This window comes from Epinephelus moara, chromosome 6 (assembly GCF_006386435.1).
Source record: "Epinephelus moara isolate mb chromosome 6, YSFRI_EMoa_1.0, whole genome shotgun sequence".
Taxonomy (NCBI): Eukaryota; Metazoa; Chordata; class Actinopteri; order Perciformes; family Serranidae; genus Epinephelus; species Epinephelus moara.
The window spans coordinates 30,422,692-30,439,268 of NC_065511.1; the positions used below are offsets into that span (position 1 = coordinate 30,422,692).

The 16,577-nt window shown below is 42.4% G+C and overlaps 1 protein-coding gene across 2 annotated transcripts in view; it reads right to left on the bottom strand.

Moving 5' to 3' along the window:
* Positions 1-16,200, bottom strand: part of ephb6 (eph receptor B6) — a 60,087-nt gene extending 43,887 nt beyond the window's left edge. For both annotated transcript variants that reach the window (XM_050047341.1, XM_050047339.1), the window contains exon 1: positions 16,093-16,200. In XM_050047341.1, coding sequence (XP_049903298.1) covers positions 16,093-16,150 — 58 coding nt within the window. In that variant the 5' untranslated portion in view covers positions 16,151-16,200. The remainder of the gene's footprint in view (positions 1-16,092) is intronic.
* Between the last annotated feature and the right edge of the window lie 377 nt (positions 16,201-16,577).

The window sequence follows — 16,577 nt, forward strand, 5'->3', positions numbered from 1 at the left end:
CTGCTGAGCAGCTTAAACTTGAAGAGAGTGAGAGTGTTAAAAAAAGAGGGAGAAGTGACTGTGAAAGAGAATTTGTAATCATGAGATATTCTCTGAAGGCTCGAATCACAGACTGTGTGATGACATCAAAAGCTAAAACTTGGATCTGCTCCAGCGATGCTGAAGCTGAGATAAACTTTGTGAAGTTTTATTTTCTGGAGGGAGCTTTTAAAATCAAACAGTCTTTTATCCTTTTGTTAAAGAGGACTTATTATGCTCATTTTCAGGTTCACATTTATATTGTCTTTGTAGGTTCAAGTCTACTCTGCTCTGATTGGTCAGTGTTTTTAGGTTTTCCATATCTTGGCGCCTGTAACAGAGAATAGCGGCAATTTATACTGTGAAAAATTCCCCAATAAAAGCTCCTAACACAACTGGATACATTCCAGCAGGAATCTTATCTGAAATTGCGGAGAAATTAACAACATCAGCGAGAAGATTGTACTCTTCCCTGACGTTAGCACATAGCTACATGTACGTTCGCATTGTATGTGCATGCTGGGGATTACTGTTACAGAGATTAGCAACTTTCTACTGTGAAATATCACCAGAAAAGCTTCAACAGAAAAAGTAAAGGTAGATTGCGCTGTGTTGGCCGTAGGCACCATCTTTGAGGTACAGGCTATGTTATCTCTATAATCAAAGTGCATGCACTCAGTCCAAAAGACAGAGTTTAAAGTGTTCGGGTTTGAGAGTGGATAACACATTCTCACTCGGACCTCGTCACATATTGTCACATCATTTGGTCATGGACTTTCCACGCCCACATACGACGTGCAAGGTACTAGTGTTGTCACGATACCAAAATCTTTGTTTCGGTACTAATACCAATATGAATTTCGATACTTTTCGGTACTTTTTCCAAAGGAAAAGTCCTTTTGGATACAAACCTTTAGAACAATAAATAGTAAGGGTGTAACGGTACCAAAAAAAACATGGTTCGGTAAGTACCTCGGTACGGACGTTTGGTTGCTCAAATGTTTCACCAAGTTGGTGTTGTCTTGTGATGTCTCCCTTTGCGAGGCAGACTTTCTCTTGCCTTTTTTCACGTGTGCCAGCTGCGAATGTTGATACAGGTGTTGTCATACACACCACTTGCGCAATCTGTGCTCCAGTAGGAACAAGGAAGGCGTTTGTGTGCATAAATTAATTAAATAAATTAATGAATTGAATCAATTTAAAAAGTACCGGTATTTTCCAAATGCAGTATAGTACCGTTTGGAATACTCTAGTACCACGGTACTATTTTAGTACCGGTATACCGTGCAACACTACAAAGTACCCTGGATGCACTTCTGGGACACTGTGTCAGGTTCTGCCTGTTACATGCATTGTCTTCTTTCCAAGTACACAACAACAAACACAGTTGAGTTTAGGCGACAGAAACATGTGGTTTGGTTTAGGACAAAAGAACAGGGTTTGGCTTTACAATCTTACGGGACGCAAATACTGCTCTCTCGGGTGAAAGTCATGTTAGTTGGACCCATCCACCACCCCTCCTGCCTGCCCCAGTCGGACTTTCCCTGCCTTAACTTTTGTCCTTGTCCTGCTGCGTGGCTGCATATCATGCTGACATTAAAGGACGCCTTTTTTGTTGGTTTCTGACTCGGCAAGTCAGTGCTCAAGCACCGGATTTTGACAATTTCGGAGTGAGATGGGCTCGAGTGGAGGCAATGCATCAGGGTCTGCAATCCAGTCCTGGGCTGCCAAGTCATATGGATCTGTGTTGTTTATTGTGATTAGTTCATCCAAATACAGTTGCTTGACCATCTATAGCAGGCACAGGTAACATAGCCCCCCTGTTTGAAACATTTAGCATGGTGTGACGTCAACTTCACATCCTCTATAGACAACCAGACATGCACCAGCTGGAATCTGATCTGAAATGGGGGAGAAATTTACAACATCGGCAACCAAGATTACATGTTTCCCTGACGTTAGCATGTAGCTTCATTTAGCAGTGTAGGCTATGTACTATAAACGCTTGCAGTAGTGTGGATGGAGCAGATGACCATATAAAGGAATCTGGCACTCTATGACATCATATTGAAGCCAGAGTGGAACCAAATGTTGGAAATTGAAAATTTGGCCACTTTTAATATGAACATCCTTCATTATAATATTTTATATTCACACAGAATATGAAGAAGCATAGTAGTATAAAGCTGATCTAGTGGCGGTGGAACTGGTCCAGGTACATTTTCTCCCCACGCATTAAAAGCGGGGAGTGCTCTCGCTGTGTGCATCTGTCAAACCTAATAACTGATTCTGAGTGATGATGCATTTTGGCAGTGTTCTGGTGTTTAAAAAATTAAACTGATTGACCTGATGGGGCACCGTGATTAAAGGTCAAATTTTCCGTCTTTAAAAGGCCATAACAGTTACTGTCACATTTTGTTGAAACATGGCAAGCTGATGCTTCGTTTAGTTTGGCCCAAAGGAAACCTCCATCGTTTCATGGCGGCTGATATGCCCAGTGTTGGTTTTCCCTTTTGTTTCATGTTTTAACAGACATTTGCTCATTTCCAGTGATCTAGAGTGAAAAGCACGAGAATAGACTTTTTATGCTGGAGTGTATTTTCCCATAATTTGCTTTTAGGTTTAAGTGCTTTAAAAAGCAAGCTGGCAAGGAAATCACACACATACACACACAAAGTGAGTTTAATGCTGAGTGCTGCGTGCTGACACATGGCAGCTTCCCACACAAAACTGAAGCCCTTGAATTTTCCATTAGTATTCCAAAACCGTGGCGGTTGCCGTTCCTTCAGTCTGGCACAGTCTGCGCTTGGTTCTGTTGAGGAGCCGCCGATTGAACGCTGGCCAAAGTTTCGCGTGCACACAGAGGTGGCAAAAACATCAGACTTCAGGTTTGGATGCTCGCACAGATGGAGCTAATGCTGAAAAACACACACAGTGCCTGATTTCATCAAGCACAGCACTAATCACCCACAGAGCTGTTGACACACACACAGCACTGTGGAAGGAAGCAGCCATCCGCCTCTGTTTACAAATAAATAATTCTCCTCATTGTTGTCATACAATTTTTATGCTTTCGTTTCCATTTCGCGTCACACAATCGTTCACCAGAGAAAAGGAGGCTCTCCTTTTTTTCAGCCAGACAAAGAGCGACAGAAATTTATTATCTACATAATCATCACACACACAGGACAGGATTTGAAAAGGTATCCTGTCTCATCAAAACATGAGCGACTCACTGAGACAGCTCAATGTTTTATTTCTCAGGTGTACAGGCTCGTACACACGCGCTGAATCCTTCTTAATAAACCAAACAAATAGCAAGAAACTGATATCATTCGTGGCTCATGACATAAATTCACCCCCACCTCTCTGTTCTCTGACTGTGCTGTAAACAGATTTTTTTTTTCAGGATTATACTCACAGATGGAGACCCCGCAAATCTGTCCTCCAATCCATTTCCCTCCTCTTTTTTCTTTCCTTTTACAAGACCCCCTCCCCTCCAGTCTGTCTATCTGTTTTCACCCACTAGCCTGTCTTTATGTCAATCTTACTAAATTCACACATTTTCCATGGAAGTCCTCCAGGATTTTTGGAGTGATATGAATTGTATCAAGAAAAGAATACAAATGGACTGTGACAGCTCAGGATTATATGCAGCCACAGGCATCAAAATAAATAGTTTTTAGTGCAACGTATGTCTGGACAGCTTGGCGACTGGAACGGCAGAGCCCATCAGGATAAAATCTGCAGCAGCAAGAAAACTAAATCCACCAAGCCAGGATGTTTAAAGGATTTCAGAAAAATGGTGATTTCCATTTGTGGCACACCTTTTTCTGCTGCTGGATAATGCATCTGCACAGACAGAAAATGGCCGTATATGTTGTGACTGTCACCAGGAAATCACTGTTTGTGTACCCTGTGAAACCAAAGGTCAGTGCTGACTTACTTTAACTTAGATATGTAGGTTAACTTATGTAAGGTACTTAACTGTCGTCACAACCCGTTCTCAATCCCAGATCGTCAAATACAGTGCTTTGTGATGCTCCACGGCAACTCATAGCGTTGCACAGGAAGCCCTTTACCGTGCCCTTAGTGATACACAGCTGAAACACATTGTAACACACTGTAACATGGTGATGACTTGGTTAGGTTTAGGCAACTAGTAAAAAGTGACATTAGTCCATGACAGCTGTGCTTCAGTGATGGAACGTTATATTAAAACAACATTGATTTTCGGTTCCACCCCGGAGGTATGTACATAGGTCACTTAACATCACCATGAAACAACATTGACTTTTGGTTGCACACAGGACAGGAGCTGTGACCTCCTGAATGAAAGTCTGGTTTTGTTTTACCCATCCATCTCTCCTTCTCTCCCACCCCATACGGACGTTCTCCTTTCTCCTATTACATCAGTTGTTCTCAGCATCAAGTATCACTGTGGCTCACTGGAGTTAGCTGAAAGCCGGGAGCGTCTCATGAAGACACCAAAGGCTGCCTTTAGCGTCAATATCACACGATGAGGGGTGTGAGAAAGTGTCGATATTTGATGTCCTGGCAATGAGAATGGACTGAACGTCACGTATTCATTACTTGAGTTGCGTAACAAATGTACTTATTTATAACCCAAACCATGATCTTTATTTTTTTCTAAACCGTACAAGGTAGTTTGGTGCCTAACTGCGATCATTTGATGTTAGCCATGCGTTCAAAACTGCTACCGTTGGACGTACTCTCCAACGATTGTATACTGTATGTCGTTTTGGGAGTCATTGGCAAACAATCTATTCTGTTGTTTCAGTATGAGAACATGTTGGTGACAGAATATTACACACAGCTGCCAGTTTTTTAGGTACACCTTGCTAAAACTAATGAAGCTCAGCGTAAGTTAAATCAGGAAGACTTTCTTTGTGCTCATCCATTCACAATTCTCTCACTCCTACTCCCACTGCTTCCTCTAATCAGCTGACTTTGGGTGTTCACTCTTCTAGTTATCCAATCAAACTTTGCCACGAGTTCTATCAGCCAACCAGGATGCCACTGCAAAATTTTAAACCTGCTCTCTCCTCTGCTGCTGTCAGCCGTCATTTTAGGCTGAATCCTCACGCCCTCCTCCACCCCGTTCACCTCCAGCCATCGTATCCAGAGTCCAGGATGAGCTCAACAAAGGCGCAGTCCTCTACTCACACAGATCATCAGCACTTCTCCATCTTCTCGTCTTATTTTCACCACTTATACCACCACCAGCGTCTAGAGCACAGGGGGGTTCAACTATGGATCCATCACCCTCCTTCAATCATACCATCTCTGTGGGGTCTAAATAAATATTCTTTTACTATAAAGCAATTTCTCCTGATTGAACTGCAGTCTGACACAACAGTCCTACATTAAATCCTCCCCTCAAGGAGGTTATGATGTAAGAGAGGTGTTGATTCACCTTTATGGTCATTTTGGAGGTTGTGGTTAATGGTGAACTTCATTGCACTATACAGAGAGGTGTTTCTGTCATTTAGCCTAGCTTCATTAATATAAACGGGGTGGACAAAATAATAGAAACACCTGTCAGTTTGTGTGATGACATGAAAAACAGCCTATTGATTCGCTTTCCAAGCTCTCTTGTCTCCTGTCACGACTCATCCTTCATTTGTCAAAATAATAAATGATCTTCATATGTACAAACATGCCATGCGTGAAATGCATGCAATAAATGATCTTCATATGTACAAACATGCCATGCGTGAAATGCATGCACTTATATATCATGCATTTTGACCTCATTGAGCACCACCCTATTTATATCAGATAAGAACACACACACACACACACCCACCCACCCACACACACACACACACACACACACACACACACTAATGCTCCAAACGTGTCACACCAAATTCAATTAACCCTCTGCTTTGGGGCAGAGTCATGCATAAATAATATACAGCAAACTATTTTGACATTAATATTTATGCCTCTACTATTTAGTTTCTTGTCGTGAGGCCTTGGGGACACCGGGTCCTCACGATGCCTCCGTTCTTTCCGCGACAAACCTGTACATGAGGATTACATGGAGGAATGTTCAAAGAGCGTCATGCGTGTCTCATCGCGTGACATTAGCATGCTGAATAATTCACCTCGACATCCCAGGATAAGCGTTGAGTGGCGTGTTACACACACCTTTCAAGGATTAGCCAGAGCTGAGGCATCGTGTGTGTGTGTGTGTGTGTGTGTGTGGGTGTGTGTGTGTGTGTGTGTGCGAGACAAAGTTGAACAAAAGAGAGGGACATTTGCTTGGCAGGTCCACTTGGCAGTAAAAGCCCCTTTATTTAACTCTCAGACAACCACTGCGCTACAGCATCTCTGTTATTGGTCCATCTGAGGGCTGAGACACTCAAAGTTTGTCCCTGACAGTTCGGGGAAGTGCTGAGTCTGCAATCTGGACCTGAGTGCTGTGTTAATGCACGCCGTCTCTCACGTCTTCCTGCCCCACTCTGGTCTTTCACTCACTCTGCTGCGTACCTTTCCCCTCTTTTCTACCTCCATCTTGTCCCTTGTCCCTTTCCTCCCCCTCCCACTCTCTGCATGTGTGTATTATTCATCTAAAAAGTGACAGCAGGGTAGGCATCTGTGTACGTTAAATAAGGAGATACGCTCTGCTCCATTATTGATGCCAGATCTGCTGTTTGTTTGGGAAATGCTTTAATACTCAAAGAGAGAAAAAGAGTAGACAATAGAATGAGAAAGGCAGGATTATGAGGCAGGAATGAGAAGAGGATGATAGGATTGTGTTTGTGCATATGAATGTGCGTCTTTCATGCTCCCCCCCTCTTTTTCTGCATGTGGCGTGGGTGTAAATGCTCCTTTCTATTGTGCAGAGGTGACCTGCATTAGTTCATGACTGTCCCCTCTGCTGCTGGAGTGTTCACTTCAGCTGAGTGACCCTCTCTCCATCCATTCCCCTTGCCCAACACTCTGTGTGGCCATGCATGCATGCACAGACACTCTCCAGCGCTAAGTGTAGTGCTGTTGCTCATGTCACGCCTCTTTGACGATGGATGTATGCTACTTTACCACACACTTTCCAGGCAATAAAGCCCCCCTGACACCTAGCAAAGAATTTGGGTGTTAATATTAACGTGGGCTAGAGAGGTGTGAGTGTGTACTATGCTGTAACACCAAAGTAAATGCACCTGCGAAAAGCACATACGGGGTCAGCTGCGCTCACAGGTAACAGTAAGTTACAGGAACACACACACACATATGCACACAAACATTTTCACCAAAAATTCCCACAGTGCCTGCGAGCGCTCTAAGCAGCGGTCAGGTCGTGTTTTGTCTGTTGTCCACTCATCCACCCGCCTCCACCCATTCTTTATACGCTCCAGATGCTCCCACCCACAGACAGTCAGTCAAGGACAAGGCCTTACACCAAACCATCATTACAAACAACCACAGCGAGAGAGTGATACGCCAAGACAGCGAGGGAGTGGGAGGGTGGAGGGTGGAGGAGTGAGGAAAGAGGGGGATTAACGCGATTCCAGAAATAAGCATGCACATGTCAAAGGGAGTTATCAAAAATTCTCTAGCGGTTAAGCTGAATGAAAGTGCAGCTGCAACAAACAGCACTTAAGCCAGGTTAGATGACAGAGCGACGTCTGAAATGAGTCCGTGAGCAGGCAGCAACAGGCACAGGTACAGTAGGAGGACATTTCAACAAAGCTGACTCCTTGATTACAAGACGTAAAATGTGCAAAAGTGAGACCATATGGGGGGACGGTTCTGTGGAGCTACATCTTAAAGGGATAGTTCAACATTTCAGGACATAGCCCATTTGCTCTCTTGCCATTGGTCAGGGCCAGGGTTATACTAGGAAGGAACTAGCTCGTCTGACCTCGTTTTAAAGGGCTACCCTCGAAGGCAGAGTGAAAAGTTGGTCACCACAGAGAGATGGGAGGTGCAACATTGTTTAAACCTAACACATATAACAAATATTTCAAAACAGCCTCTCCTTGATGGTGTTGCATTCGTCTGTACATATAAAAAGCAAAAGAAATGGTTACGAGAGGGCTTGAGAGAGAAGTTAAAACTCGAACGCAGCCATTCAGTCGTCTGGGAAACAGTTTTGAAGGGGTTCCTGGCGCCTAGATGAGAACATCAATACCACCACAACCACCATCACTATGTCTGTTGGTTAAATAGGAAGCTACTGCCAGCAGCTGGTAGCTTAGCTTAGCATAAAGACTGGAAACAGGGGGAAACAGCTAGCCTAGCACTGCAAAAGTAACAAAATCAGCTTACCAGCATCTCTAAAGATCACCAATGAACATGCTATAGATTATTTGTTTTATCCAGGGTGTCAGACACTTAAATTTAATGCTTTTTAAGACCCTTCAAAGTAATTTTAAACCTAATTTAAGACTGGAATATACTTTTTGTCTTATCATTGCAAGTAAGTATAGAGATAATGCGGTCCTGTTCAAAGGGTACATTTTATGATATATGGTTATTAAAGTGAGTTAGGTTAATCTACATTTTGCCAACAGGTAAGTGCAAATTTAAGGTAAAAAGACAGTATTAGGTTCAGTGGTAGGTTTAAAGATCATCAGAAATGTGGACGTAGAGGAGCTTGACTCATTTTGACAAATAGAAATAAAAGATGAATGAAAAAAATATAGATACAATATTTGAGACAATTAACAAATTTAAGACTATTTAATGACTGTTAAGGCCTAATAATTATACAATTGAATGTAAGACATTTTAATACTATTTAAGGACTTGCCCTGATTTAATTTGTACAAAAACAGCAATGTAAAAATGACCATTCATTGTTTCATGGGTTGTTATGTGCCTGAGTATTTCCTGATTAAGCAAATGAGATACAACGTGTTAATTAGTAGCTTTAAAGGTGCTGCTAGGCAGATTTTGTAACAGAGCCAAGCCAGCTATTTCCTCCTCTTATGTTAAGCAAAGCTGTGGTTTCATATTTACCACAAAGACACGAGAGTGGCATCAATCTTCTCATCTAACGTCAGGCTGCTTTTTGGCCGCATTCCCTGCTCCCAATGATTGTCAGCGACGCCTGGATTTTTTTGACGCTTTTAAAGATCATCTTGCCAGATTTCCCTGTGGTGTGCGCCACATTTAAAGAGTCTTTTTGCATCCCCCCACTCTGCTCAGAATTCCATCTTGGCCACACCGATTTCAAATCGCAAATATTCAACATGTTCAATATTTATGGTCTGTAAATACACAGAGGATCACCGGCCGTCCCATGGGTTCAGGAGGGTTTAAATGCAATATCAAACGGGATTCAACTCACCTCTAGCTTGAGCTGTGACATGTACAATCCAAATTCACACTGTCTCCTTCACTTCATCCATACTTTTATCATTTTCTCTTTGTTAATTTTCGTCAAAAAGAAGTGCAAAAAGTAACAGCTAGTTTATCCTGCCTGTGATGTTTGTTTATACGAGATTTCGGGCTTTGAGTTGGGACTCTGGTTATTGGTGAATGGACTGTGGTGCTCTACTGGGCAAATTGTTGCTCTCCACACACTACAGGAACAGAACTGTTCAATTTATTATTACATGCCGTTATGTGTGGGGTCTCTCACATTTTCAACATTGGTTAAGATCTGCTAAATCTTTTAGTGTGAGCCAGGCTTAACTCAGCCATTCTTTTAACCTGCTCCGGCATATTACCAGACATCACTCTCCTCTTCTTTGATCAGAGGACACTTGATCGAAACAGCTTCAACACACTTTGGCTGCGTATTTAAGGCCTAGCAGAGCTTGGATTTGTCAAGAAAGAAGCAAACTTTAACGAGACCCAATAAAAAGCGTGGAAAAATACTCCTCAACAGTGCTTCAGCAGAGAAGTGTGTCCCTCCCCCTATTCAAATGTTCACTGGAGGAGAATAATGTGTGCAGAGCGGAAATACTGAACCGCAACCAAAGAGCACAATACAAAAGTTGCTTTTTAACAGCAATGATTTTTTTTTTATCAGAAGAAATCTAGACTTTATCAGAGACAGAACCTGCTACAAACATATTTTCACCACCATCTCCGTCCTCATCAGCCACACAGAAGAAGGAATGTAAATCTGAGAGGAGATCAGTTTACTGTAATCTCATTGTGTCATTTGTGAATAGCAGAGCCTTCAACAATCAAACTTTGCTGTCACGCTGTTCAGTCGATGCCAACACGCAAACTGCCAAGTGCAGCTTTAATGTGAAATTCAAAACGCCAAACTACATTCCTCTGTCACAGCGGTCCACACCACGTGCTCATCTTTCAATTACATTTTGGCTCCAACTCCATGCCTGTCCACACAGACGCATTATCTGTGACACTATCTGCCATGACACTGACTGACTCAAAGCAGAGAGTCTTGGCTTGCAGCCGCCTGAGGCCTCTCATATCACAAACTGCAGATCATGTGATTGAATTGAGGAATTACAGAGCCCTCGACAGCCGCGGAAATTATGTGTCTTTTAAAAATTACGAGCAAAAACACTGCTAAAAATAACGCCTGGTCACAGTGTAGTGTTGCAGTGTCAACGATGGGGATGCTGCTTCCTCCACTTCACACCAGCATGTGATTTCTCTCTTTCTGCAGCTCTGTGCACATGCAGGCGGGAGAGACGAGGACAGGAAGCTTTTCAGGGCTGTTAGTGGCATCCGTCCTGCTGCACTCCCACTGTGACAAGCATGCCATTTATTTTCTTATCACACTTTCTCTAATTTATCATGTCCTGAAAAGGCGGCTTACTACACCCAGGATCAAGGATAGTAATCTGCCTAATTAATACCCAGTTAAAGCTAGACACAAGTGACGGCAGGAAAGATGGCCCCGACGACCTCAAAGTGATAATGTCCACATGGCTGAGAGGTTATACACACTGCTGTTGTCCTTTTCTGCACCGATAACCAGTGGTGGAAGAAGTATTCAGAGCCGCTAATTAATTTAATTTCCAGTACTACAATATAAAAATACTCCGCCCAAGTAATAAGTGTAATCAGTAAGTCAATAATCATTGGCAGCAAAACGTACTCAGTGTGTTAACAAAAAAGTAAGCAAGCTGCAGAAAAATGGTAACTGTGATGTATTATTATCTAAAACTTAATTAAATCCTTTATTAGAGCTAGAACGTAAAATTGGCCAGAACAATATTTTGGCCAATTTTAGCTTACAGCAGACATATTAGTTTGGTGTATGTCAGCCAAATCAGGTTTGAGGTAGTTAAGTTTCTACATTACACAGTGTGTCCACTAGAGAGCAATGACAGGTTGATTTTTCAGTTGTAAAATGTCCACATTCCTTTATGTTACTATAAATTACAATTATGATTCACCCTTATTGGATTTTTTGAAAACTCCCAAATATTAATTTCAGTATCGACCTTTATACGTGGGGCAATATCTATAAAAGTGATGCATGCTATGTAAGTTGCATTGTAGGGCTGTGGCTGGTGACCGAACTGCTTTATTTAACTTCACAGTAATTTAGACTGCTTGTTCCCAAATCATTTTTAAGATTTGTTTCTAGTCTTTGCTGTTTTGCAAAAATATTGGTTACATTTTTCCTCTTGAGGCTAAAGTAGGTATTTAAATAACACTAACTAAGAGGTGTAGAGAGAGTGGAGCTGCTAACAAGAGCTGAAGATCATCTAAAACATGACAAGACCAGCTAAACAATTTTAAAGGCTGGGTTGCACCAACAAAGCTTAATTTAATCTAGTTTCGTAAAACTAGGTTTAAAATGAGTAAATCCAGATTAAAAATTTAGCAGAGTTTATTTTTTTATATTTTATTTTATATTTTATTTAAACAGAATTTAAACTGGGTTTAATAAATGGGGACAGGCCTCATATTGATATTTAAAAATAATTAATTAATAAATACTTCATTAATTAAATAAATACATTCATAATCAGCTTACTGAGTTAACAGCTAAGCTAAAGCTAAAAGGGTGGGGAACCACCAGTGTAGCGCATTTACGTAACTTAATAACGGTTACAGTAATGTGATTACTTTTATGGTGAGGGATTAAAATTTGCAATTCAGTAATCAAATTACTGTTACTTACCCCAGTAACGCTATTGCTTTCACTCACCATCGGCTTGTTCGCAGTCTTACCGGGTGGATGGTTTGATGTCTCTGTAACGTTTTTCAGTTGATAGACGGATCCGGGACGTGCTAGCTTGGCGCAGAGGCAGGTGTGTGGAGGGAGCTAATCTCTACCAAGAAGAGGAGAAATGCGACGCTGGGTAATTCTGAAGTTGTCTCTTTCACTTGTCATGTGTTCTTAGATATCTTGCTAATGTCAGCCACGGGTATGACTACTTTTAGGGGTTCCCTGACGCCAATTTATCCTAAATATGGAGGGTGTGTAACCGCGAAGATGAGGTCGGAACTCCGCGGGCGCTGTGTGCATTCACCAGGGCTTAGCTAACTGCTGGATAGTCAGTAAGTCATACTGTTCAATTTTTTACTTCTGCTCGTTAAACCACACTGTATTGTTTTCTATTAACATTACTTGTTAAAAAACAAAATATTTTGTGTGTTTAAAGTGTGTCTTTACGTTGCTCGGTCGAGTAACAGGAGTTAGGTAACGAGTAACGCATTACTTTTGCTGTGTTGTTATAAGTGAAGTAATGTAGCTATTTCCTTTTTAAGTTTTTACTGTGTAAAGAGTACTTGAATACATTTTTCACCCATCTGTCACAACATTGGAAGGAACTGGTATAATCTATAACAATGTGTTACATTTCATAAACTCATTATATGTTATATATATTAACTCTTAAGCAGAACAAGTAAATACAGCTATGTAGTGGAGTAAAAACTGCACAGTATTCCCCACTAAAATAAGATATAAAATATAAATAAATAAAATATAGTAGTAGAGAGTAGAGAGTATTGTTAAATGGAAGTACTTAAAAGGGAAACACCACCTAAAATAAGAATCCCAATATTGTATTTCCACGGCCCAGGAAAGCTCAATCAATATTTGTGAACATGAGCTACTCTCTCTCAAAGCTAGAAACCAGAGAAGTAAGTCTCAAACTTGTGATGTCATAGGGCAGGGGTCTTCAACGATTTTAGGTGGAGGATCCCTTAGCTGAAAGAGAGACGGAGCAGGGACCGCCTACTACATATACAGTACAAAACTGCATTACATATTAAAGCAGGCAGATGTAGGTTGTCAGGCAGGAGGCCATATCAGCCTCAGGCTGCAGTCTTGACCTGTGTTTGCTTTTTAGGTAGGTGAGCAAGAAAACTCCACTTTCACAAAGTGGCTTAATATGTTGGATTCATGCTGATGTGTAATTTCAGACATATTTTATTCTTTGACAAGAAAAAAAAAATCATACAAAAGCTATCAAACAATAATTTGCTGCCCCACCTGCAGTAACTTTGAGGACCCCCCCAGGGAAGTGGTTTCCAACTGGTGGGTCATGGGTCCATTCTGAATGGACCGCAAGTAACTTGCGACCATGTCAAGTTTGTAAAAAACACACTTTATTTTGAAGTACAGTGAATTTCCGGCACAGAGCTTTTATTCTGAAGTGTCGTTTCCTGCTGTAGAGTGAGTGACTAACGGGCAGCTACTGAACAGAGACAGCAAACTAGCTTGACGACATGGCCAAAGGCAAGTGCAACACTGAATATATTAAAATATGTGGACCTTGAAGTAATGACTGAGGAGAAATCTGGTCCCTGTGGCTGGACCAGTTGGGAACCACTGCCCCAAGGGTCCTGGCTCCCCTTTGAAGGCCCAGATCTTAAGGTATTAAGTCTGGAGCTTCTCCGTAGACAGTGAATGGGAGCCTCAGTTTTAGCACTCTAGTTTTTGGATTTGGGAAGGAGTTGTTCATGTGTACTAATATTTTTGTACTGTTTAATACCATAGGAACAGTGTGTATGAATTTTGAAAATGGGCATAGTTCTCCTTTACGTGTAGTACCGCCAATTTGTAATTAAGTGCAGTAGTGGCGTGTTTAGTTACTTTCCACCACTGTGGACAACACCTGCAAAACTTACTTTTGTTACTGGTAAACATTTTAGTCCACAGTTTGTGCGGCCTGTTGCCTTTTGGCAATATCACATTAGATTCCTTTTCAGGGTATGACATAAGCACCACTAATGATACTAGGTTAATATCTGGATATGCATATCTCAGTGAGCATCACCACTCATCCATGATGGGAAGAGCTGCAGGGGCATCAGGTGCGCCTCCTGCACAGCCCTTCCCTTCAGCGTGATGTGTTAATCCAATGTAAACACGCAATCCTCAACACAGCTCCAACAATTCAGAGGCCAGCCATGTGGCTTCACATCAATACCTCACATCAACAATGCATGTGGGCGAACGCATCAACACTTGCACAGGCAGCCAGTGAGAGTGATAAATCAAACACCCTGTCACTCACACGCTCTGTAGTTTGGCTGCATGCAAAGAGGCAGAAGACCAGCTTTTATACTCTTAACTGGAAGAAATGAAGTCTAGAAATGACACGTCTTTGTGGCTTGTGGTGTGAAAACAGACAATAATAGGGGTTGTTAGTGGTGAATACACATATACTTCTAAAGCAGTCGACAGACAATAAAAAGACAGACAATAAACACATCAGTTAGCCAGTCCGTTCAGACAGATGCGTCATGTACTTCAATCAAAGCAGGCAGACACCAAATCCTCCCTTCGTGACATAACTAGATGTTTCAATTTATGTGGATTTATATGGATGTCCACGCTATTGGGTTAATACTGTATTACGAAGAGCTCTATTTCAATTACACAAACAGAGTCAGTAGGCCAGTAACACTATGCAGCCTCTCTTCCTCTCTATCATTCTGTCTCATCTTAGTCCAGGCCATCTGTTACCAGCGCAGCTCGAGTCTGTGGCATGAGGCTGACATATAAGTTACCTCTGTTATAGAATATTACTGGCGCACACCTCGCAATAAACTAAAGCCAATGGGAGATGAGCGTGAACAGGTGCAGCTCTCTCCGACGTGCAGCCAGATCCTTTGAAAGTAATTTGCGTGCTGATGGCTGAAACCCTCTCAAGTGTTGGGGACAGGATGTAGGGGCAGGAAGCTATGTATAGGAGATGCACCTATAAGAATGCACACTCACACAAATGTACAGATGCACACACACACACACATACACACACACACACATTCAAAGGCAGTTTGAGTCATCAAATTAATTCTCAAGTCAGCCCACTCTGATCTGACAGAACACTTTATAGATGGAGTTAACTATCAGCCTTTCCAGACAGTCTCTCTTTGGTAATGACCCTCTCACTTACTCCTGCACTTTTTAAGACGTCTAATACTTCCATGTATGTAGACAAAGTGCAGAGAGTTTAGAGCTGAGCATATTCATTAAGCAGACGGTGGTAACAAGGGGCACTGATAGCATTACCGGAGAGGGGGGCAGGGGTCTCTGACTGTCACATCCGTGAGATCATGAGTGACACGGGGGCTGGCGGGGGGTCGCCGAATACATAGTCAAAGAGAAACGGGTTATGCAACTTATTATTCATTTGTCTCCAGCCTCATTTCCATATTCTTTTGTTGCAGGAGCTTGATAGGCCCCGGCACGCACCTGGCACCTCCATGCCAACAAAGTCCTATCTGATGTGCTGCCACAGTGGCACACACAAGCATCTGCATACATATGCATACACACAGATGCACTCAGACACGCAACACGAACAGGGCCGTGCGAGCAGAGGAAGGGGGGGACGGTGGTAATTATTCAGGGGGTCCCAAGCTGGAGGTGGGGCCTTAAAAAAATTGACAATTAATCAAACTGTCCTGTAGTGTTGCGGCCTTATGTGCCACACACACATTGTCAAAGTGCCCAGCGTTCCCAGAGAGCCACATTCTTAGAGAGCTATTACAGAAGCATACCAAGTGTCCATCCTTCACTTGTGGGCTCATTATGAGCGCTGATGGGAGCGCTATGCAAACTCTCCATCCTGCTGTATACTCATGTAAACACACGCGCGCACATGCAAGCATGGATTTAACATCAAGTAAAAGTTTAGTTCTTACCTTCCTCAGCTGAATTGGGCTGAAAAAACAGACAGAGAGACAGAAAGACACTCCACATCTCCACTACTGAATGACACTGACAGAGGGAGAGAGAGAGGGAGCATGAAAGAAGGAGATAGAGTGAGTGTGTGTGACGGAGCGAGGGAGAGGGGGGTGAGGGAGGGGGCGGAGTCTGTTTGCTCCCTTTATCTCAGAGAGGGAGAGAGAGAGAGAGAAAGAGGGAGGATGGGGGGGTGGATGAATGAATGGATGAGGGAAGGAGAAAAATATTTACAGAGCAGCACATACAATAAGTACACTGCCAACAGAGCAAGTAAACAAAACAGTGTTGTCAGAGAGACGGGGGAGAGAAAGAGATCAGAGAGAGTGACAGGAGGAGTGTGGGAGATGGGCTTTTTTTTAATATTTGAGGGAAACAAAGAAAGAGAGAAAGCAAGGGAGAGTGACAGAGGGAGAAGGAAGTGGAAAAATTAATAAACAAGTTT